This window comes from Anomaloglossus baeobatrachus, chromosome 5 (assembly GCF_048569485.1).
Source record: "Anomaloglossus baeobatrachus isolate aAnoBae1 chromosome 5, aAnoBae1.hap1, whole genome shotgun sequence".
Lineage (NCBI taxonomy): Eukaryota > Metazoa > Chordata > Amphibia > Anura > Aromobatidae > Anomaloglossus > Anomaloglossus baeobatrachus.
Window position 1 is genome coordinate 143045202 of NC_134357.1, and position 25144 is coordinate 143070345.

The 25144-nt window shown below is 44.3% G+C and overlaps 1 protein-coding gene across 1 annotated transcript in view; it reads right to left on the reverse strand.

The window, feature by feature from the left end:
• The window catches only part of LOC142312689 (beta-microseminoprotein-like), a 53064-nt gene extending 28534 nt beyond the window's left edge, over window positions 1-24530 (reverse strand). Inside the window, exons 1-2 of the mRNA XM_075351680.1 lie at window positions 24471-24530; window positions 19154-19262 (exon numbers count right to left, since the gene is read on the reverse strand). Coding sequence (XP_075207795.1) covers window positions 19154-19262; window positions 24471-24530 — 169 coding nt within the window. The remainder of the gene's footprint in view (window positions 1-19153; window positions 19263-24470) is intronic.
• Between the last annotated feature and the right edge of the window lie 614 nt (window positions 24531-25144).

The following is a 25144-nucleotide window of genomic DNA, read 5'->3' on the forward strand; positions in this document are numbered from 1 at the left end:
CACACACATTACCCCGCTTAGCTCAACCCACCTCGCACTCCGCACACATTACCCCGCTTGGCTCCACCCACCTGGCACTCTGCACACATTACCCCGCTTGGTTCCACCCACCTCACACTCCACACACATTACCCCGCTTGGCTCCACCCATCTGGCACTCTGCACACATTTCCCCGCTTAGCTCCACCCACCTTGCACTCCGCACACCTGGCCCCGCTTAGCTCCACCCACCTCGCACTCCGCACACATGGCCCCGCTCGGTTTACCTGCGGTGATGAAGTCCCGCCTTCCCGACCTCAACGCTGTCACTGTCCTCCATGGCCGCCGCTTCACATTTCCCCTCGCTGTTGACCCGAAACTATCACTAGCGGTGACGTCACAGGCTCCCGCGATACTTGGCTGTGAAGGCGGCAGTCATTGAAGTCAGTGACAGCTCTGCTATCAGCAGTGCAGGAGATCGTCACCGCAGGTAATGTACCTCGCTCCTGACAGCAGCACTTGTCATGCCCTGCAGTGACCTGGGCTGACCTATTGATGTTAGCTCAGGTCACTGCATTGCTCTCCCAGTCAATATGGAACATTCTGTTCTTCATTGACTGGGGCATTGACTATAGTATGGATCATCATGGGAACCCCTTGGATTACAGCAGACCTGGATTTGTTTTTCTTTCTAATAAATTGGTGAAAGAGGGAATGTTTTGGGCAGTGTTTTTTCAAATAAAAATGTGTTTGTCGTCTATTTTTTTTATTACTGACTGGGTTGGTGATGTCGGGTATCTGATAGACACCTGACGAACCCCAGGGCTTGATGCCAGGTGACATTACACATCTGGTATTAACCCCATATATTACCCCGTTTGCCACCGCACCAGGGCACGGGATGAGCTGGGGCGAAGCACCAGGATTGGCGCATCTAATGTATGCGCCACTTCTGGGGCGGCTGCGGCCTGCTATTTTTAGGTTGGGGAGAGTCTAATAACCATGGACCTCCATAGTCTGAGAATATCAGACCCCAGCTGTCCGCTTTACCTTGGCTGGTGATCCAATTTTGGGGGGACCCTCACGTGTTTTTTTTAAAAAATTATTTATTTAATTTAAAATAACAGCGTGGGGCGCCCTCAGTTTTGGATTACCAGCCAAGGTGAAGCTGCCAGCTGTGGTCTGCAAGCTGCAGCTGTCTGCTTTACCCTAGCTGGCTACAAAAATAGGGGGAACCCAACGTCATTTTTTTTTTTTAAATTTATTTATTTTTTGGCTAAATACAAGGCTAAGCACCCCTTAGTGCCACATGAAAGGCACCAAAGGGTGCAAAATTACAAAATGCAGGAGAGTGCGACATTATGTGTCTTTCTGCCGTTATAATAACAGAAAAGACTGATATGAAGTGTACAAGCACAGGAAAATCACCAAAGCTCTCTATGCTGTGAAAAGCAGGAGAAAATGGCACTGGAGTGAACATGTGACCACCTCATGTAGGTTGAAGCTATGGATTCTGGGTAAATGTATGTATTTTCCCTCCTTCAGTTTTTTTGCAGTACGCAAAAAAAACGGAAGGCACACGGATGACAAACAGGTGACATACGGACCGTATACGGAACGGAAACGGATGCCACATGGATGCACTCGTGAAAAAAAAGAACCGGTTTTTGCGGACCGCAAAAACGGATCGGTCGTGTGAATGAAGCCTTATTCTGATCTGCCGTTTATAAACAGCAGGCAGAAATAAGTGAATAGCGCCCCCCAGCGTCAGAAAATCTCCGGGGTTTCAGGGGTAGCTGAGACCCTGGAGATCATGATTCAGGCCGGTTTTTCCGGTCCCCGCTCACGTGATCACCGATATACACCATATACCGATGATCACGTTACAGTAAATGACAGCGCCAGTAAAAAATTATTTATCTCCCATCTGGCATGAACAAACATGTCAGATGGGAGATAAATCTCCTCCCCGGTCCCCCAGTGTCGCCAAGGTGCCCGCCCCGACCCCCTCCCGGGAATCCAAGATGACCGCGCGCACAGCAGCGCGCCGGCCGCATTCACCCTACTCCTCTGATTCCTGTTGCATGTGCCATGACACATGCGACAGAAAACTCCTCCCCAGGCCCTGCCAGGTCACCCTCTATAACTCTACCGGTGTTCTCCGGTGTCCCACGGTACCTGTGCAGCGTTGATCCCCCGAGGCCCCCTCCTTCACAATAGACGCTGCCGCATGCACAGAGCGGCTGTCAGCTCAGCTTCCTGTGTTCAGACACAGTGAGTGGTGGTAACCATGCATCTGTAAGCTACTGCAATGGCCTGCTCATGAGGTAAGGAACATAGTTGATCAGGAGAGCTATACTACATTTCCAAATGGAGGTATTTGATTTTGATCTTCCTGCACCACAACATCACACACAGTTCATTCTTCAAAGGTATCACCCCAATTACACTTGCTTCCACCCACATCACAAATCTCAAACTGGCAAACTGACTGTGGAGAACCACACATGGGCGAGTTTCAAGAGCTGTTCACACATTCTATCCCATGGGCATCACAGGTCTGCTCCAAAGATTCCCAGAATGAAGAGGAGGAAAGCATCTGCACTGATGCCCAAAATCTTTGTGATTTGGATCCTGGCCTGTGCGAAGTAGGGTCCAAGCAGGATCCCGACCCTCGTTAATTGACATTAGACAGTCTGTAGTTAGGAACTTAGGATATCATCCTGTATAGTTAGCGCCGGACAGGCAAGGGTTTATTTTTTAGGTGTTTTTTTTTGTTTGTGCTTTACTGCAATAAACCTGACCAAGAGTCAGTTACACCTGGAATTCGGCTATCTGCCTGAGGTGAATACCGAACCTACGTGCCCTTTGAACCCAGCAAAGACGATCCCTGAGCGTGTTATTATCACACAGCCTATAATTCAATTACAGTCAAAATAATCTGTATAAGTTTCTTGAGCCTCAAAACAATCACAAACACCTCAAATTTTTCTATACAGACAGCAAAAAACTGCCCTATTTTCATGGAATGTCCTGGAATTTCTGGACGGTTGGCAACTCTGTTCCCCTCCCCGCATGGTTTCATATTTACAGTAAGGGTAGGGTCAACCGTATTTTCTCTCATCCAAGAAAATGGGTCCAATAGTGCTAATCTGATAAAAGTTTGATCCGAGTGTGATTCGATTTTGTCAGCTATGAAGGAGATGGAAATATTTTTTTTCCTCATCTTCTCTATTCTGTCAGTCTGTGAAAATCAGACCGCACTCAGTTGTCATCCAAGTGCAGTCCGATGTTGTTTACAGACCCCCAGACTTGCTTGGCCAAGTGCAATACAAATTCTGGATGCAAGTTGTGTATGCTGCGATTTTTTTTATCTTGGACCAACTCATTCTAAGGAACAAATCAGACATTTACATAGCCCCATAGAATAAGATTTGTCTGAATGAGATCTGATGTTTTGTTGGATTGCATTCAGACCGAAAATATGGTTGTGTGACCCTAGCCTAAAAAGCACAGGGAGATAGCGGATTCCCTGCTAGATACTCGTATGAGCGAACCTGACCTTTAAAGTTTGGGGTTCATACTGAGCACTGAGTGTCTGGGGCTCGAACCCGAACACAGTCCTTATAAAACATGGCCATGCCTAAGTTTGGGTGCTGTTTGTATGCTATCTGTTCAATCCATCATAGGTGAAAACCGTTTGCAGTCCTTGAATGGCTCTCAATGGGGGTAAAAACAACATTTTAACATGCTGTGTTAAAAACCAAAACAAAAAAAACCAGCATCTCTCCCCCAGAAATGCTCTGTCTATGGCTGGCTGTATGTGGGAGGAGAGATGAAATGCCCAATCATTGACTTCCACTTTCATTATACTCTTTACTCAAGTCGAGTAAAGTAAGTTAGAGTCCCCATTGAGTTATATGGGGTTCGGGAAAAGGTTCTGGTCAAGTCTGGGTCCCGAAACAAACTTTTAAGTAAAGTCTGGCAAAACCTGAACAGGCACGGATCCACTCATCTCTACTCCCAGCTAAATCCCTCTCCACAAGTTATATTTCTGTTCCTGAGCAGGATTATCACCCATTAGTGATACCGCACCCTACCACTGAGTGTCAATGGGGGGGGGGGGTTACTTCTTGTTGATTTAGGGTGAGAGGGATCAGTCACTTAATTTATTGTTTCACTGCTGACTAACTGAGCCTTTCCCTCTTTATCATCCCTCAATTACTGAGCCCCCTCCGCTTGTAACACCCTTGACCAGGTGCGTACATAGAAATCATGGGGCCCATAGCAACATTTCTATTTTGGCCTCTCTGCCCCCAACCAAAAAAAAAAATATTTGGCTGGGTCACAGAAGATCGTATTTCACAACTTTGCAGGAATAACTAAATCATTTTCGTCCTATTGAATCCCCTACATTCCTCTTTCATTGCAGCCATAAACTACCATGCCAACAATAGTGCCCCACAAACACTGTATGATCCCCCATAGTAAATTCCTCCATAGTACCCTCCACATGCACAGTATGATGACCCTACTGTACCACCCCTTCACCTATCCCAGCAATGAATGGTGACACCGACACAGTGAGATCCCCAACTGTGACTGCCACACATTCTTCCATGCAGTATAATGAGCTTACATATAGTATAATGGTTCCTATTATCCCTCCAAATCGTATAATGGTCCCCACACATCCCTCTGCACAGTATGATAGACCCCACACAAACCTTCACACTGTAAAATTGCTTGCATACATTATAATGGCCTTCAAATAACTATAATCTATAAAGGCTCCCTTAAAGCCCTCCAAATATTATGATGGCCCCACAAAGCCTTCCATTTAGTATAATAGGCCTCACATAGTCCTCTATATAGAAATGGGCCCCACATAGTCCTCCATATAATATAAAGCTCCCCCACAGACTTCCATAAAGTATAATGGGCCCCACCTAGTCCTTCATATTGTCTATTGCACCCCATAGTCCTCCATAAAGTATTATGCACCCCATAGTCCTTAATATATTATAATGCATTCCCCATATTCCTTCATATATTATAATACACTCTGAATATTCCTCTATATAGTATTGTGCAGCTCCCACATATTATGCACCCCAATGTAGTATTATGCAGCCCCATATATAATATTATACAGCCCCCACATAACAACATGCACCCCATATAGTACTATGTAGCCCCATATAACATTATGCAGCCCCACACATAGTTGTGATGCTAGTCACTACTTACAGATAGTATAGATCAAGAGTAGCCAGGAAAGCCGGGTTCTGGTAATACTAGGACACATATGGTCACAAGGAGTAAGCATAGGCATAGTCAGGTCATGATTCAATTGTCAGAATTCCAGGAGAGCACGTAATAGGTTCAGGGAGAAGACAGAGACAATGTAACGCCTGCCTGGATCAACAGACTCAGATGGTATGTAATGGACAGGCTTGAGGGAAGCCACTCACCAAGCAGGACCCCCAGAACATTGAAACACTTTAACCCCTATACAGGGATTTGGAATTACACAGGGCCCTGGAGATCACTACCTGTAGAAGGCTGCAGTCCAATGAGAGTAGTCGTCAGGCAGGGTCAAACCAGGAATAGCAGAACAGGGACAGAATCGGCAGGCAAGGACGTAATCAGAAAACGTAGCAGAGGTCAAATCTGAATCGGGCAGCGAGGTACAAAAACAGCAGGCAGGAGGGTAGTCAGAAAAACACGCAGAAGTCAGCACACAGGAATCACAAAACAGAATAGGGCAGATCAGGAGCCAGGAAATCAGAACTATCTCTGGCAGAGGTCAGCAGACAGGAGGGGAACTAAGAAGGGTGTGGTGTCTTCCCATTGGCTGTAGCTGAACGCTGACAACTTTAGCTGGAAGACACACGCCACCCACAGTCAGCCAGTGGTACTGCAGATCCCAAGGTTACCCAGCACAGTGGATGATCGGAGCCTGCGCCCACCGGTGCTGCTGGCATCGACTCCTCTCCCATCGCCATCCACGGTAAGAACACGGCGCCGCCTGGAAATCGGAGCAGAAGTCGCTGGAGCGGACTTCGGTGGTGACGTAACAGACGTGGTCAGGTAATAGTCCAAGGTCAAAAGGCAGGAGGTCACAACAGGAACAGGGAGTGGGCAGAGAAGAGTCAAATAATAGTCCGGGGTCAGGAAAAAAAGATCAGAATGCTAGCAGACACAGGCCAACAGCACAACTGCACAACCAGAAAATACAACTAGCAAGGTTCTGGGAAAACATGCTCAGTAAAGAAGCCAGAGCAATTAACAGGAAGGTGGAACACCTGAGTAATCAGCACCTCCCAGAACCAACATGGAATCCTGTGCTGTCAATCAAGCTGCCAGCTCAGGTAACCGCAGCAGAGCATCTCCTAAAGCAAGATGGAGGAATCATGTCACTGCCAGGTCTGTATTATCCAAAATAACAGTTGCACTCAAGTAAAGGGGAGGGAAAAATAACTAAAGTATGTAAATAGTGAATATTGAAATGAGAATCAGGTGTTTTAATTGAGAGTTATACCTTTGCGTGGTAACTGAGCTTAAGTAAATCTGGCCAATTTTATTTGCAACTAACTTATTTTTTTCAAAAATGTTTCATGTTTTCTGGGCAGCAATGCTTATTCTCATTTCAATATTCACTATTTACATCCTTCATTTATTTTCACCTCCCCTTTACTTGGGTGCAACTGTTATTTTGGATAATGTATGCTATGTTCAGTTTACACCAGTTCAGACCTTCAGTTTAGGAAGTGCCGGCAATTTCTCTGTACTGCCAGGTCTGTAGTCCAGAAAGGCCACAGCAGAGCATCTCCTAGTCAACAAGATGCTCTGCACAGAGGAATCATGACAATAGTATTATGCAGCCTAATATAGCATTATGCAGGCCCATATAGCATTATGCAGTCCCACATATAATTATGCACCCCCATATAACATTATGCACCCCCATATACAGTCATGGCCAAAAGTTTTGAGAATGACACCAAAATTATATTTTCACATGATCTGTTGCCCTCTGGTTTTTAATTGTGTTTGTCTCATGTTTACATCACATACAGAAATATAATTGCAATCATATTATGAGTACCAAAAGGTTATATTGACAGTTAGAATGAGTTAATGCAGCAAGTCAATATTTGAAGTGTTGACCCTTCTTCTTCAGGACCTCTGCAATTCTCCCTGGCATGCTCTCAATCAACTTCTGGATCAAATCCTGACTGATAGCTGTCCATTCTTGCATAAGCAATGCTTGCATTTTGCCAGAATTTGTTGTTTTTTGTTTGTCCACCTGTCTCTTGATGATTGCCCACAAGTTCTCAATGGGATTAAGATCTGGGGAGTTTCCAGGCCATGGACCCAAAATCTCTATGTTTTGTTCCATGAGACATTTAGTGATCACCTTTGCTTTATGGCAAGGTGCTCCATCATGCTGGAAAAGGCATTGTTAGGCACCAAACTGCTCTTGGACAGTTGGGAGAAGTTGCTCTTGGAGGACATTCTGGTACCATTCTTTATTCATGGCTGTGTTTTTAGGCAAGACTGTGAGTGAGCCGATTCCCTTGGCTGAGAAGCAACCCCACACATGAATCGTTTCAGGATGCTTAACAGTTGGCATGAGACAAGACTGGTGGTAGCGCTCACCTCTTCTTCTCCTAATAAGCTGTTTTCCAGATGTCCCAAACAATCGAAAAGGGGATTCATCTGAGAAAATGACTTTACCCCAGTCCTCAGCAGTCCACTCCCTGTACCTTTTGCAGAATATCAGTCGGTCCCTGATGTTTTTTCTGGAGAGAAGTGGCTTCTTTGCTGCCCTCCTTGAAACCAGGCCTTGCTCAAGCAGTCTCCGCCTCACAGTGCGTGCAGAAGCCTGCCTGCTGCCATTGCTGAGCTAGTTCGGCACTGCTGGTAGTCCGATCCCGCAGCTGAAACAGTTTTAAGATACGGTCCTGGAGTTTGCTGGTCCTTCTTAGGCACCCTGGAGCCTTTTTGGCAACAATTGAAGCTCTCTCCTTGAAGTTCTTGATGATGCGATAGATTGTTGACTGAGGTGCAATCTTTGTAGCTGCGATACTCTTCTCTGTTAGGTATTTTTGTGCAGAGCAATGATGGCTGCACGTGTTTCTTTAGAGATAACCATGGTTAACTGAAGAGAAACAATGATACCAAGCACCAGCCTCCTTTTAAAGTGTCCAGTGGTGTCATTCTTACTTAATCATGACTGATTGATCGCCAGCCCTGTCCTCATCAACACCCACACCTGTGTTAATGGAACAATCACTAAAACAATGATAGCTGCTCCCTTTAAGGCAGGAATGATGAGGAATGCAATGATGTTGAAATGTGTTTTGGGGGTTAAAGTTCATTTTCTTAGCCAATATTGACTTTGCAAGTAATTGCTGTTAAGCTGATCACTCTTTATGACATTCTGGAGTATATGCAAATTGCCATTAGAAAAACTTAAGCAGTAGACTTTGTAAAAATTAATATTTGTAGCATTCTCAAAACGTTTGGCCATGACTGTAGCATTATGCAGGCTAGTATAACATTATGCACCCCCATATAGTATTATGCAGCCCCATAAAGCAATATGCAGCCCCATATAGCATTTTGCAGCCCCATATAGTATTATGCAGGCCATATAGCATTATGCAGCCCATATAGCATTATGCAGCCCCATATAGTATTATGCAGCCCCATAAAGTATTATGCAGCCCCATATAGTATTATGCATTCCCACATAGCAGTATGCACCCTCATATAGTATTATGTAGCCCGATATAGCATTATGGACTCGCATGTAGCATTATGCACCCCCATATACTATTATGCAGCCTCAAATAGTATTATGCTGCACCCATATGGTATTATGCAGGTCTCATATAGAATTATGCACCCCATATAACAATATGCACCCTGACCATGGTTTCCACATTGCTCCCCATTCCCCAGCTGCGTCCTTTGCACATCTCATCACAGCGGCGTGCAGTAGCGACATCATTGTGCTCCACTGTGCTGAGCTGTCAGAGCGCTGCAGACAAAGCGAATGATGAGAGTGGGAGCGCTCCACTCCTTTCCTCATCATTACTTTTAATTGTATCGGCATCTGTGATGACAATACAATTGAAAGAGCGATGCAAGGCGGGGGGCCCATGGGAAGGGGGGCGGTGCCGGCGCTGACACAGGGTGGGCCCCCTGACTCACAGGCCTATAAACAGCCACGTGGTCTGTTACCATTGGTGGTATGCCACTGCCCCCGACTGAGCCCCTCCCCTTGCATGACCCCTTACTGACTGAGCCCCTTCATTACACCATTTCTCATAAATGTGTACCATTGTATTTTTATATTATACCATGATATTAGCACATTTTAACAAACAATTGATAGTCTTGTATTATTTCTATGTAACTACTGTACATAATGGGCCCCAAGAATTATTTTCTCTGTTGTGCCCAAGTTGCTCCAGTCCGACAATGCCTGCTGCTTCTTTCAAAAAAGCAGCAGTTTTTCCATTTCAGTCAGGAAAAAAAAAACAATCATATGCCTTAGATTTATGAAATGTCCTAGCTTTTGCTGGTACTGTAAAAATCAGTTTTTAATTTGCATAAAACTCATGAAAAAATACTGCAAAAAAGCAGCAAAAAGGCAGCATGTGAACATACCTTTATTAGCTAGGCCATCTCTCAATGTATTTCCCCATCGCCTACGACTGCAGTAGATGGGGAAATAAAATTACACCCGCTGATAGTCACCAGTAAATCTAATTTTAACGATTTACTACCTTATCTGGGCATGTGGTATGAGTGTCATGGTCAGACACATCCTGTTTAATTCAGAGGGAGGGACTCTGAACCTTAAAAAACCTATGCAGACAATGCAAGAACTGACAAAAATGAAAAGAAAGAGGGACTCCAATACACTCCGTAGCAGACATACAGTTCCTACAAGTAGTATTCAACCCCCTGCAGATTTAGCAGGTTTACACATTCGGAATTAACTTGGCATTGTGACATTTGGACTGTATATCAGCCTGGAAGTGTGAAATGCACTGCAGCAAAAAAGAATGTTATTTCTTTTTTTTTTTTTTAAATTGAGAAAAGTTTATTCAGAGGGTCATTTATTATTCAACCCCTCAAACCACCAGAATTCTGTTTGGTTCCCCTAAAGTATTAAGAAGTATTTCAGGCGCAAAGAACAATGAGATTCACATGTTTGGATTAATTATCTCTTTTTCCAGCCTTTTCTGACTAATTAAGACCCTCCCCAAACTTGTGAACAGCACTCATACATGGTCAACATGGCAAAGACAAAGGAGCATTCCAAGGCCATCAGAGACAAGATCGTGGAGGGTCACAAGGCTGGCAAGGGGTACAAAATCCTTTCCAAGGAGTTGGGCCTACCTTTCTCCACTGTTGGGAGCATCATCCGGAAGTGGAAGACTTATGGAACTACTGTTAGCCTTCCACGGCCTGGACAGCCTTTGAAAGTTTCCACCCATGCCAAGGCCAGGCTTGTCCGAAGAGTCAAGGCTAACCCAAGGACAACAAGGAAGGAGCTCCGGGAAGATCTCATGGCAGTGGGGACATTGGTTTCAGTCAATACCATAAGTAACGTACTCCACCGCAATGGTCTCCGTTCCAGACGAGCCTGTAAGGTACCTTTACTTTCAAAGCGTCATGTCAAGGCTTGTCTACAGTTTGCTCATGATCACTTGGAGGACTCTGAGACAGACTGGTTCAAGGTTCTCTGGTCTGATGAGACCAAGATCGAGATCTTTGGTGCCAACCACACACGTGACGTTTGGAGACTGGATGGCACTGCATACGACCCCAAGAATACCATCCCTACAGTCAAGCTTGGTGGTGGCAGCATCATGCTGTGGGGCTGTTTCTCAGCCAAGGGGCCTGGCCATCTGGTCCGCATCCATGGGAAGATGGATAGCACGGCCTACCTGGAGATTTTGGCCAAGAACCTCCGCTCCTCCATCAAGGATCTTAAGATGGGTCGTCATTTCATCTTCCAACAAGACAACGACCCAAAGCACACAGCCAAGAAAACCAACGCCTGGTTCAAGAGGGAAAAAAATCAAGGTGTTGCAGTGGCCTAGTCAGTCTCCTGACCTTAACCCAATTGAAAACTTGTGGAAGGAGCTCAAGATTAAAGTCCACATGAGACACCCAAAGAACCTAGAGTTGGAGAAGATCTGCATGGAGGAGTGGGCCAAGATAACTCCAGAGACCTGTGCCGGCCTGATCAGGTCTTATAAAAGATGATTATTAGCTGTAATTGCAAACAAGGGTTATTCCACAAAATATTAAACCTAGGGGTTGAATAATAATTGACCCACACTTTTATGTTGAAAATTTATTAAAATTTAACTGAGCAACATAACTTGTTGGTTTGTAAGATTTATGTATCTGTTAATAAATCCTGTTCTTGTTTGAAGTTTGCAGGCTCTAACTTATTTGCATCTTATCAAACCTGCTAAATCTGCAGGGGGTTGAATACTACTTGTAGGCACTCTAAAGGAGGACCTCATACACATTTTGTTAAAATTTTTAGGTAGTGGGACTGCTAGACCCCTAAAGCTCATGCACTAAATGCAAGGGCTGCCAAAAATAGAAGGAGGGACTACAATAAACCATGGAAAACACATAGAGGAGGACCTTACAATTCTATTTTTTTCCCATTATTAAAAGGGTGGTTCACCCATATTTTTTATTTTCTAGATCGATATTATATTGAGAAATAATGTTTCTCTCAAATACCTTATGTTGGAAATAGTGCCTGTGAGAGGCGCTATTGTAGACCACTGTTCCCCGCTCCATGACCCCCGGGCTCCATGACCTCGGGGATCCGGTGACGTCACGCCAAGTTCCTGACCCGCGGCCAGCCGCAGTGTCCATGAGTGACTGGGCTGTGGGCGGTGTTTCACCGCTCTTCACAGCCCTTCTGCTTCTCCTCCCCCACAGCAGAGCGCTGCAAGCAGGAGACACTCTGGGCTGTGAGGAGTTGTGAAACACCGCCCACACCCCTGTGAGTCAGGAAGAGTGGGGCCTGGCTGCGGTGATGTGACGTGATCCGAAACTTAACGTGACGTCACCGGATCTCCGAGGTCACGGAGCCCGGGGGTCACGGAGTGGGATACAGCGGTCCGCAATAGTGCCGCTCACAGGCACTATTGCCAACATAAGGTATTTGAGAGAAACATTGTTTCTCAATATGATATCGATCTAGAAAATAAAAAATATGGGTGAACCACCCCTTTAAAGAGTCTGACTAATTGACTAGTAAATCCTATACACTATGTGCAAGGGCTGCCAAAAATTTGAAGGTGGGACTCCAATAAACCCTAGAAGAGGTGCAGAGAAGGATCTTAGAATACATTTTTTTCCCATTATCAAGGAGTAGGACTTGACTTGTAAAGACTATGCACTATGTGTAAGGGCTGCCAAAAATTAGGAGGCACTCGTGAATAGATAATCATGGAAGATAGGTCTCATGAATGAAGGCACAATTTCAACTGGCCCATGGCCTTGGCCTCTGCGTTCACCATCAGCAGTATGTCCACTTCCTGGTCCCTTACCGCACACTCTGTACATATTAACTTAGCTAAACGCACACTCTGTACATATTAACTTAGCTAAATGATGTATGCCTGCAAACTTTACTATATTAATAGGGAATAGAAGAGATGTAGCCCTGACAAGGGACTTTGGTTTTAGGGTGAAGCAACAAGAATTTTAAGGCTATAATCCCTTCCTGTATTTCTGTGATCCAGACTTATGCCTCCTCCAGCAGCTCTCCCTACACTGAATGCAGCAGTACTAATAGTGAATAGAATACATATAGCCCTGAAAAGGGACTTTTGGTTTTAGGGTGCAGCTAATCCCTGCCTATATGCCTGTAATCCAAACCTATCCCTCCTCCAGCAACTATCCCTACAATGAATGTAGCTACCGGTGGTATTAATTGGTGATAGAATCGATGTAGCCCTGACAAAGGATGTTTGGCTTTAGGATGCAGCAGTAAAAACTTTAAGGCTATAATCCCTGCATATATGCCTGTAATCCTAATTTATCTCTCCAGCTGCATGTATCCCTACAATGCAAACGGTTGTATTAATAGGGAATACAATAGATGTAGCCCAGACAAAGGATTTTAGGTTTTAGATTGCAGTAACAAGTACTAGAAGGGGGTAATACCTGTTTATATGCCTCTAATACTAACCTATCCCTTCTGCAGGAGCTATCACTACACTGTTTCCGGTTTAGAGTGAGTCGAGCGTCATGTCACCAGTTTTTATATAGTCCCGATGACATGTTGCAGTCATCCAATCACAGTAATGGCAGTAGTGTTTAGTGTTTAGTGTCTGAGAAACAACCGAGAAACATGTGGGGCGGGGAATCTAGCATGGTGCTCTGGTGACAGGGATTCTCAATTGAGTATCGATGGTGCACGAGCACCCCAATGCTTGTGTAACGCCCCTGTAAACGGGTCGTTACAGGGTATTAAATGTTACCCCATTTTTCCCGGGCAAGAGGAAGAAGGGTCCCCACAACACACACTAACATCACACTGGCAGGAAGGAGTTAACAGCATTTTCAGCATGAAGTTTGTTCTGAGTCCATGACTCATCCTGTCTCCTTAATGAGCAGGTGGCTGGACACAGGCAGGTCCCAATGACAACCAAGGGGAGGGGGGCCTAAAGGAGTGAGTTTAGTGCAGAGCACACAGAAGTTTTAGGCAGAACGTCAGAGGCTGCAAGGGAGTGCAGACGTCCAGAGAACAGCTCCTGTTGAGGAGATGCCACGAGACCAGGGCTGATAACACCTAGAGGAGGGGAATGGAGCTGAGGACTGTGGTTCCCTGGAGAAAGTTGTACCCGGTGGCGGTTGTGTTAGGCCTGCTACCGGGGATGAGAGAGACAGAGAGGCGGCGAGTTCCCAAGATGCTCTATGCCACGGGGACGGCACTAACGCACCGAAAGGGAGAGACCCCCAGAACACCTCACCGGACACCCCTTCCTCCTACCTGCCTACAGGCTACAGGCGGCGAGGACCAGCACCCGGGTGCGATGTGAAACGGACTTTAAATAAAGAATAACTGGAACCGCACACCGTGACTGCTGTGAGTAATGCCGCCGCACTGTGCCCCCGGTGTCCCTGAGGACTGTTGCCCTGGGTCTCATTAACCTCCTGGGGCCACCCCGCTCCACCCGTGGGGAGCGATTCCATCCGGCTGCCCGTAACACCTGCCCCGGAGAGAGACTGCGCTGCGGCGGCTGAACACCTGGCCGCAAACCACGGGTGGCGCTGCAAGCATCCCCCGTCCCCGTCCCGTACCGTTTCCTGGGGGAGAGCAATGGCAAGCCCCCCCAGGGACCCCGTTACCCTCCTTCCGTCCCCCTTGTAACACCGGACTGACGGTCGGACTTTCCTTTTTATTGAAACCCGCCGGGGGTCACGGAAGCCGGGTCGGGCCACTCACAGCCTGACCCCGAATACCACCGGCCCGGTGACCGTGCGAGCCCTGCAAGCCCCGGCGTGGGTGTTTCAACTTGGCGCTGCGAGCAGGGTCCGGACCAGACCCGGTAACGCCGGGTGACGCGTGCCTTGTGTTTACCATCTGCAAAATTGGATTGTCTAACATTTCTTTTGGTGCCCGCAGCTGCGGGTATGCGACAAATGGACTTGGACTGTACAATGGCGTCCATTGAGAATGGGATGGGCGCCATGCGTACCAACAAGGACTGGACTTGCCCGCCCTTCGTGGGTGGGGCTGCAGCGGGGCGCGAAAATCCGTGCCCGCCCCTTTGTTGGACACTTATTAGGAGCCAGGAACCCTGCCTCACCAGACCCAGGAGTAGATGGGGAGATGATATGGACTGCCCGGGTGCGAGCTTTGGCGAGTGGTGGCCGGAGGGGTGAGCCCAGCACCGCAGCCCATGCCGGGATTTGGACTCTAGAGGTTTTCCCCCTAAACCTGGGTACCTGGAGGGCCCTGGAGCGTCATAAGGAGGCCTGTTCCAAAAAGTTTAAATGTTTTTTTTTTATATATGCAAATGTTTCTTTTTCCATGCTTTTCTTCTCTTTCTTCTTCTTTTTCCTCCTGCCTCTTCCTATCCTTTATTGGGTCCCGGTAAAAGGGACGTGTTAATTTGTTTATCTATGAAAAGTTTTTTTTGCGGTGTTGTTTGTTGTCGCATCCCCGGAGTGTTGCGTTTTTGGTCTGGAGGAATGTAACGCCCCTGTATACGGGTCGTTACAGGGTATTAAATGTTACCCCATTTTTCCCGGGCAAGAGGAAGAAGGGTCCCCACAACACACACTAACATCACACTGGCAGGAAGGAGTTAACAGCATTTGCAGCATGAAGTTTGTTCTGAGTCCATGACTCATCCTGTCTCCTTAATGAGCAGGTGGCTAGACACAGGCAGGTCCCCATGACAACCAAGGGGAGGGGGGCCTAAAGGAGTGAGTTTAGTGCAGAGCACACAGAAGTTTTAGGCAGAACGTCAGAGGCTGCAAGGGAGTGCAGACGTCCAGAGAACAGCTCCTGTTGAGGAGATGCCACGAGACCAGGGCTGATAACACCTAGAGGAGGGGAATGGAGCTGAGGACTGTGGTTCCCTGGAGAAAGTTGTACCCAGTGGCGGTTGTGTTAGGTCTGCTACCGGGGATGAGAGAGACAGAGAGGCGGCGAGTTCCCAAGATGCTCTATGCCACGGGGACGGCACTAACGCACCGAAAGGGAGAGACCCCCAGAACACCTCACCAGACACCCCTTCCTCCTACCTGCCCGGGACAGACCAAAGGCTACAGGCGGCGAGGACCAGCACCCGGGTGCGAAGTGAAACGGACTTTAAATAAAGAACAACTGGAACCACACACCGTGACTGCTGTGAGTAATGCCGCCGCACTGTGCCCCTGGTGTCCCTGAGGACTGTTGCCCTGGGTCTCATTAACCTCCCGGGGCCACCCCGCTCCACCCGTGGGGAGCGATTCCATCCGGCTGCCCGTAACACCTGCCCCGGAGAGAGACTGCGCAGCGGCGGCTGAACACCTGGCCGCAAACCACGGGTGGCGCTGCAAGCATCCCCCGTCCCCGTCCCATACCGTTTCCTGGGGGAGAGCAATGGCAAGCCCCCCCCCGGGACCCCGTTACCCTCCTTCCGTCCCCCTTGTAACACCGGACTGACGTTTGGACTTTCCTTTTTATTGAAACCCGCCAGGGGTCACGGAAGCCGGGTCGGGCCACTCACAGCCTGACCCCGAATACCACCGGCCCGGTGACCGTGCGAGCCCTGCAAGCCCCGGCGTGGGCGTTTCACTTGATCGAATATCGAGCATGCTCGCCCACCACAAGCGATTAGGGATGAGCGATCCCGAGCTGTAAAGTTTGGGGTTCGTACTGAACACTGCGTGTCCAAGTCTCCTACTTGAACAAGAGGTTTTAAAAAAGTCTGTGCCTGCGTTCGAAGTTTGGTTACTACTCGTATGGTAATAAAGTTCATTGAAAGGCTGCAGGGCAGCCAATGAAGAACCTTAATTGCATGCGGAAGTTGCCTATATGCTGCAGTGAACAGTGAAAAAAGAAAAGACTTTGGCTCCCACCTATTTTTGACAAACTGCTCAGTTAAAGCTGACAACTGTGGGCTGCAACCCTCACCTGTCAGCTTTATATTGGCTAGTAACTCAAAATAGAGGGGATCCCACACTATTTAAAATAATTTAAATGACTAATTTAAAAAACTGGCATGGGCACTACCCTATTTTTGATAACCAGCCAAGCAAAAAGCAAACAGCTGGGTGCTGCTGTTATCAGGCTGGGAAAGTCCATGGTTATTTGGCTTCTGCTAGCCTAAAAATAACAGCTGCAGTCACCCCAAAAGTGGTGCAACCATTAGATGCTCCAATTCTGGCACTTTGCTCGGCTCTTGCTGATTGCCCTAGTGTGGTGGCAACAGGAGTAATACTTTTGACATTGATGTCAGCTGTGAAGTGACAGCTGGCATCAAGCTCAGGTATTAGTAATGGATAGGCATCTATCAGACACCCCCTTTACTAACCCAGTAAGTGTGGAGTTACAAAACACATACAGGAAAAAAATAGTTTATTTGAATAAAGACTCCTCCACACTCCCTTGTTCACCAGTTTATTAATTAAAAAGAAATCCTTCAAGTTCCAACATAATCCAATGGAGTAATGTCCCACGAAGTCCATTGATTCCTATGGAGCTTTGCTCTGAGAATGCTCTCAGAATGACGTTGCATAGCTTACTGCCATCAGTGACAGCCCTAATTTCTAGCGAGCTGTGATGTCAGTAACTCAGTGCCGTCCCCCCTCGTGAAAAATTCCGGGCTGTGACATCAGCTAGTTACTGGCATGATCACTCGTGAGAAATTCCGTACTCACCACCGACCGGCAGTGACTTTTGCAGAACTATTGTCTGTTAAATGCAGATTGACTGTTAAATGTTTATTGCCTCAGCCCCTTTAACTGCATAAAGCAGAGGACAATTATAAAATTGGATTAAACTAGTGACCAATGAGAGAGCAGCCATCTCCCACCAATCCTGTAAGACACAATACCCTGAAATGAGAACTGAAGGGTATAAAAGGGACATTACTTCTGTCACCAGGTTGATATTCTACAAGATTTTAGCCTAGGATCTATGGTTCCAGCTGGAGGGTTAGACAGCTGCTAGAAGATTCATTCATAGTACAGGACTTCAGCCTAGGTTCTACGGGTCCAGCTGGAGAATCACAGAACTGCTTCACTGCTCAATGCTGAGCCCATGAATTTGCTTGGAGAATCCAGGTTTATTTATTTATATATTTTACACACTTTTATAGTGCAATTAATTCCACAGTGCTTATAGGTGTGATCATCATAGTCCCCATTTGGGCACACAATCTAAATTTCCCATCAGTATGTCTTTAGAGTGTGGGAGGAAAATTGGAGTACCGGAGTAAACCCACGCAAAAGCGGGGAGAACATACAAACTCCTTGCAGATGTTGTCATTGGTGGGATTTGAACCCACTGTGACCGCAATGCTAACCATTGAGACACCGTGCTGCCCTAGGTTGGGATAATTCAGTCACCTGGCTATATATATTCCTAAGCTTGCCACTATCTCCTCTAAGTGGGTGCCCACCAAAAGCGGAGTACTGCAGCTAGGCCAGCGAAGGAGAGCACCCACTGACCCTCGTGTCTCCACAACTGATGGCAGCGGTGGAATACTAATCAGCCTGGCTAATCCGAGGGAGCTGCAGGGGACTTGTGTTTGTAGACACTGACCAAGAGCTCAACAACCAGGTAGGCATATAGGCATAGCCAGCAGGCCATAGGTGTGGCATATAGGAATGAGACACCATCATGTCTAACCCCCACCAGCTCGGCCTTGGGAAGAGGACCAAAGTGGGTATACAGCCTCCACAGTAAACCACAACTTCAAGAACTGGGCCAGATTTTACAGATTGAATACAGGACCAGACCAGTGGACAAGAGCACCCACAGACCCTCATGTTTCCACAGGCGCATCTAATGGATGCACCACCTCTGGGGCATCTGCAGGCTGCTATTATAAGGCTGGAAGGGGCCAAATAATGATGAGTTTTCCAGGACTAATAATACCAGCCTCCAGCTGTCTGCTTTACCTTGGCTGATTATCAAAAATTGGGCAGAGCCCACGTTGTTTTTAAAAATTATTTTAACTATCCCCCCCTTTTTTTTATTCCATATCAACACTATTTTGCAGGGCAATTGCCCCCATTTTGCAGCACCCTAACCCTTACTACGACTATTTTACTGCCAATCTACAGCACACAATTTCGGGTCTCCATTGACTGCTATGGAGTTTGGGGTCAAGTTCGAGGACCAAACCGAACTTTTAACTAACCCTGCGAACCCAAACATCTATGCATCTGCTCATCTCTCTACTAGTGATATACAAGTTATGAAATGTCTGTCTGATAGGTGCATTGAGTTCCTCAGATTATACTAGAACAGTCTTCATGATTTATTCTTGAAAATTCTTGAATTATTAGACAAATGTCTTAACATATTTCAGAGAAACCACATTAGCTGTTAGTGTATTACAAAACAAAATCACATTATGGACTGCCTGTTTGTGAGATATTCACTTACCCTCAAGCTTCTCGCCTTTATCTAATGCTGGAGGTAATGCATAATAGCAGCTTGCATTACTCAGAGCAATAAAAACCCCAGCACTGAGTATAAGAACCACAAGACACTTCTGAAAGATACATAAAAACAATATATACTTGTTACTGTCTTTTAATGTAGTATCAGATATTTGTTCACCCCCAGTGTTGTGATCTTTAGGCTATGTGCGCACGTGTGCGTATTACATGCAGTTACGCTGCAATCTGCAGCGCAGCGTAACTGCATGCATCCTGCGTCCCCTGCACAGTCTATGGAGATTGTGCAGGGGCCGTGCGCACGTGGCATATTAGAACGCAGCGATTCGGCTGCTGCCCGAATCGCTGCGTTCTAAGAAGTGACATGTCACTTCTTCCGTGCGGTTTGCATGCTGTCTATAGGGAGAGGCAGCATGCAGAGCGCACGTTCTCTGCTGGCACCATGCGCTTCAGAACGGAGCTTTTCAGCTGCACCTTTTAGGTGCGGTGCAGAGCGCACACGTGCGCACATAGCCTTACCCCAGAATACTTCAGTATACAATTCCATACTTATCAGTGTGCATTTTTGACTAATTGCACTTCTACCTTTTTTTGTCTAGTTTTTGATGCTTTTACCTGTATTTTTTTTTCTTAATTTGTAATACAGTCATGGCTGAAATTGTGCCCAAAAATGAAGTATTTTTCCAGGAAAATTATTGCAATTGCACGTTTTGTTATACACATGTTTATTTCCTTTGTGTGTATTGTAATAACATAGAAAACCTGAGAGAAAAGGGCAAATTGGACATAATTTTACAGAAAGCTCCAAAAATGGATCGGACAAAATTGTTGGCACCCTCACCTTAATATTTGGTTGCACACCCTTTGAAATAAATAACTGCAATCCCAATCTCTGATATTTGAAGGGTGCCTTTTAAGACCTCTTTAAAGGTGTTCAATGGGATTTAAATCTGGATTTTTTCCTCTCCACTTCAGACCGCTCCAGCGCTTTGTTTCCATCCATTTCTGGGTGTTTCTTGAAGTATGTTTGGGGAAATTGTTCTGCTGGAAGTTCCATGACCTAGGATGCAAACCCAGCTTTCTGACTCTGGGCACTGCATTGCAACCCCAAATCTTTTGGTAATCTTCAGATTTTATGATGCCTTGCACACAATCAAGGCACAAAGTGCCAGAGGCAGCAAAACACACCAAAACGTCTTTCAGCCTCTACCATATTTGACTGTAGGTACTGTCTTCTTTTATTTGTAGGCCTCATTCCAATTTCGGTATATAGTAGAACAATGTGCTTTACCAAAAACCTCAATCTTGGTCTCATCTGTACTATATTTCTGAACGCGGCGATACCAAATGTGTGTAAATTTTTTTAATTTTGTTTAACCCTTTAATTTTCAATGGGGGGGAAAGTGTGGTGATTTGAACTTTTAGGGGTTTTTTATTTATTTTATTAAAACTTATTTTTTTTACTTTTTTTTTATTTATTTATTTTACCCTAGGGGGTTGTAAGGATCAGCAGTCTGATCGCTCATACTTTTCACCCGATCAGAGCAGCACCACTCAGATAGGGAGAAATGATCATCACTTGTAACGTGCAGTACTCGACTGCTTGTTACAGGACCTGAGTCCCGTAAGTTACAGGAGTCATCACATGACCCTGTGCTACCATGACAACCATCGGATCTACATGATCACGTTACGTGACTTCCGGTGGAGGCCAGTGAGTACAGATTTACTGTGATCGCCATTAAAATGGCCCTGTCACATTTTGACAGTGCCATTTAAGGGGTTAACAGGTACGAGTGGATAGCGATTCTACTCGTGCCTGCAAGGCACACATGTCAAATCAGCTGGCGTGCGCGGATCCCCCCTGGCTGCCCGCGGCAGCCTGTGGGGATTAATACTATGACCACAGGGACGTAATATTACTGCCTGCGATCGTTAAGGGGTTATACTCTCAATCACACTATTGTTGCACTATTAATTTTTGTTTAGTTCCTATTAAGTTAAATTAATTTAATTTAATTAAGTTAAAATGATCTTAATATATTACAGATTAAATCTCTGTGGTACTGCCTATACATTAGATTTTAATGTCTTTCTTTCGTTCTTACCGGGATAATTAAGTTTTGTTTTGTTTTTTCTATAACTTTTTTTTTTACTTTCTCATCAACAAAGATGTATGAGGGAGTGTTTTTTTTGCAGGATTAAATTGTAGTTTTTAAAGGACACCATTCATTTATTCACTTTACCAGAAAAAAAAAAATAATATTGTAGCTTTGATTCTTCCAATCAATACTACTATATTGTTATCGAATTCATATTATTTTTTAAATATTACTGCTTCCAAAAATTCTAAAATTTGCAAAAAATATGGTTTGTGTTGTATTATCAATAACATAAGCTTCTATTTAAGTCTAGAAAAGAAAAGTCATTTTCTCACATGTATCTGTGATATATAATTTTCTCATTTAACGGAATCTGTCAGGTCCTATAACACTATTAACCTGTAGTTATTGGGTTAATATGCCAGTTAATACTGTTATGTAGGTGCCTAGATGCCTGGGGAAAAATGAAATTTATTTCTCTCGGGAGGCGCCAGCTTTCAGTTATGCAGGAGTGCCTGGAGCAATTACAAATTGAGATAGGTGGCTGTAACCACTTCCTGAGTTTGACTGACTGATAGTTGGCTCTGCAGTCCATCAGTGAAGAGCCGTTTGTCAGTCAGTGCCGGGGCATACTCACAGCCACATCTCTCAGTGCTGTGAGTGGTGACTATAGTTCCTCTACATGACTGAAAGCTGGTAGCATGCGTTAGAAATAAAGTATCTTTTCCCCAGGATTAAAGATGAGCGGACCCGAATTTTAAAGTTTGGTGTTTGTACCGAATAAAGGCTTTTCAAAAAATATCGAGTTTGGAACTCGGGTGCTTTTTGTATGCAAACTACTCAAGCAAACAGCACTGTGCTTGGCTACAATCGGTACTCGGCCACTTCAAGCCGCTTGCAGTGTTTGGATGCTTCGCACTGGGGGTAAAAACAACGTTGCCAGATGTAGTGTGCACAAACGACAAAAAAAAAATGGAAAAACAGGGGACTCTTAGTACACTGATGTGTTGACAAAAAAAAAGACTAAATTGCTTGATTTTTTTCAATCTCCGCTAAAAATAATAAAAGTTAATCAATAAAATAAAAATGTAACAAATTTGTTAATAGGACAAATACTGTTTCATATATTAAAAAATATATTAAGAAAGGGAGGAAAAATTACAGAGAAGGATCCACATCCAAGGTATAGGATATCAGATCATGAGATAGGTGTATTAACCAAAATGCGTAATCTCCCATCTCCTTTTTGAGACTACATCAGACGTATTGCCAGGATTATGTACATATTTTTATGGAATTGAAATAAAAGTTATTTTTATCCTATGCCTATACCTTGAATGTGGATACTTCGCTGGAATTTTTCCTCCCTCTTTTAGTCCCTTCTGTTTGGACTTGTGCGGCAGCTCCTGCCTTTCTGAGCGAGGATTACCAGGGGAATCCATCCCAATATCATTGGAAGACTGGTGAGATGACTATACTTTTTTCTATGAATAGATTAAAACATAAAATGAATGCCTCTTGGAATGTTGCGACACACACAGAAAAAAAAATAGTTTTTCAATGAAATTTGCCAAAATAGTAAAACATGAAAAATAACTATATATATATATATATATATATATATATATATATATATATATTTATTTGGTAAATGGTAATATAGATTTCTGCTGCAAAGTGAATAACATGCAAATGGCATTGTCAAAATCTCTCATATTTGTCCCCAAAAAGTTAATAAAAGTTTAATCAACGAGTTATATGTAACCCAAAATGGGGCTATTAAAAAAATACAATCGCCATCCTGCAAATAAACAAGGCCACGTGGGACTATATTAATGGAAAAAATGTATGGCTCTTTGGATTGTGCGACACATAAAGGGTTGAAGAAAAAATGTACAGAAGATTTTGGCACAATATTCAGTACAATTGCAAAAAAATTGACAATACAAGGAAATGTAATGAATCCAGTTATATAAAGGAAAAACACATTGGAAATTTTACCTTGTATAAAGTGCACATCCATAGCTACTGTATATATTACAGTCTACTAATGATGAAGAAACCTACCATCTTAGGCTGGTATATTGGTACGGGAACTGTGCTCTTCTCTTAACCACGTAATTTATACTGCGGACTTTACCTAATGGGACTGCTGGGAAATTTTTATTTTGGGTTGATTCTGAGAAAAACTTAAGTAAAAATTATTGTAAATATGGCCATATGTTTGCTTGTGGAGAGTTAATTTAACTAATGTACAATATAATTGCTTACTTTAATTATTCTAATCCTTTAAAAAGAAATATGTTCAAGTAACAACATAAGATGATGGCTCGAATGGCAGCAAATGGCGGGTAGGATTAGGAATACAAATTTCATGCTTCTGTTATCAGTCACCAGATAATCTGGCCATGGAGTGATGAGATTAATGTTTAAGGCGCATATCCTGTAGGATACAGGTCAAGGAAAGTTTCTGTATGAGAAAGAGAAGTCAATTTATTTTATGAAATCATTTTTACGCAGCAAGTCATATCTTTAAAAACTGCTCTGTTAGGTCATTTGCACACATTGAGTATTTGCTGTGTTTTTATGTTAATATTGGAGCAAAACTAAAATTGATAAACCTGATTATTTTCCATTTTAATTTTTTCCTCCCTTTCTTTCAATAGCCATAACTTTTTTAGTTTTTTGTCAATATAGCCGTATGAGGGCTTGATATCTTGTGGGAAAAGTTTCTGATTTTGAATTATATTACAGTGGAACCTTGGTTTCCGAGCATAATTGGTCCCAGACGTGTGCTCTTATGCCTGCTTTACACGCTTCAATATATCTTTCAATCCGTCGCCGGGGTCAAGTTGTAAGTGACGCACATCCGGCATCGTTCGTGCTGCAGTTGCGTGTGACACGTACGTGCGATCAAGATTGAACGCAAATACGGTGATCGCATACACGTCCTTCATTCCTCATATATTGAACGTTTGGTTGTACGAAACTAGTCAATTGTAACGTGTGACATCCATCATACGATTTATTAATTCCAACTTTGTTACGTCATAAGCTGTGGGGGGGTGTCTTTGCATGTCAATTTTGTATGTCCAGCGCCATCAAGGTAATTAATCGCACATGCGTTACGGCGTAATGACTCCTTAAATAGGTTTTTGCGATGCTTTCTTAAACTGCAATGATGTATGTGTGTGTTTATACTGTTGTATTTCGTGCAAGCACATTGGTGTCCTTATTGCGATCTTTCTCCATTGCATACATTGTGCTTTCCCTTTTTTTTTTTTTTGAGGTACCGTAAGTTTTATTTTTATAATATTTATTTATTTATTTCTGTTTTATTTTAAATTAAATTTGTTATCTTTATTTCCTAGATTCTTTAAGTTTTTTGTATTTTTTACATATAATTTTGGTTTTTAAATCAACTGTTTTTTTATTACTGTTTGGTATTCATTTTATTGTATATAATTGTTGATGGTATTTTTTTTTATCTTTTTACAAAAGTTTATGCATAATAATCATTATAAAAAAATAGAAAGCCACACATAGCATTTATTTAAATTTAACAATATCATTTCCATTAGGTTGATCATGTTGTCAGATCAAGAATATGCTGTTTTAGCCATTGGGTTGGTTCACACAGCATCCTTAGAGGAGGAGGAAGAAACTAGGGCAGACAACCCACAAGTCCGGCGACTTTGGTCACGAGAATGGCTTATTCGATGACCAGTAATAACCCATATGCACCTCCTAAGGGAATTGCAAGACACCCATCCCCACGATTACCGGAATTATTTGAGGATGTCGGAGGATTATTTTTTGTACATTGTTTCGAAAGTTAAACCATTCATACAAAGGCAAGACACAGTTATGAGACC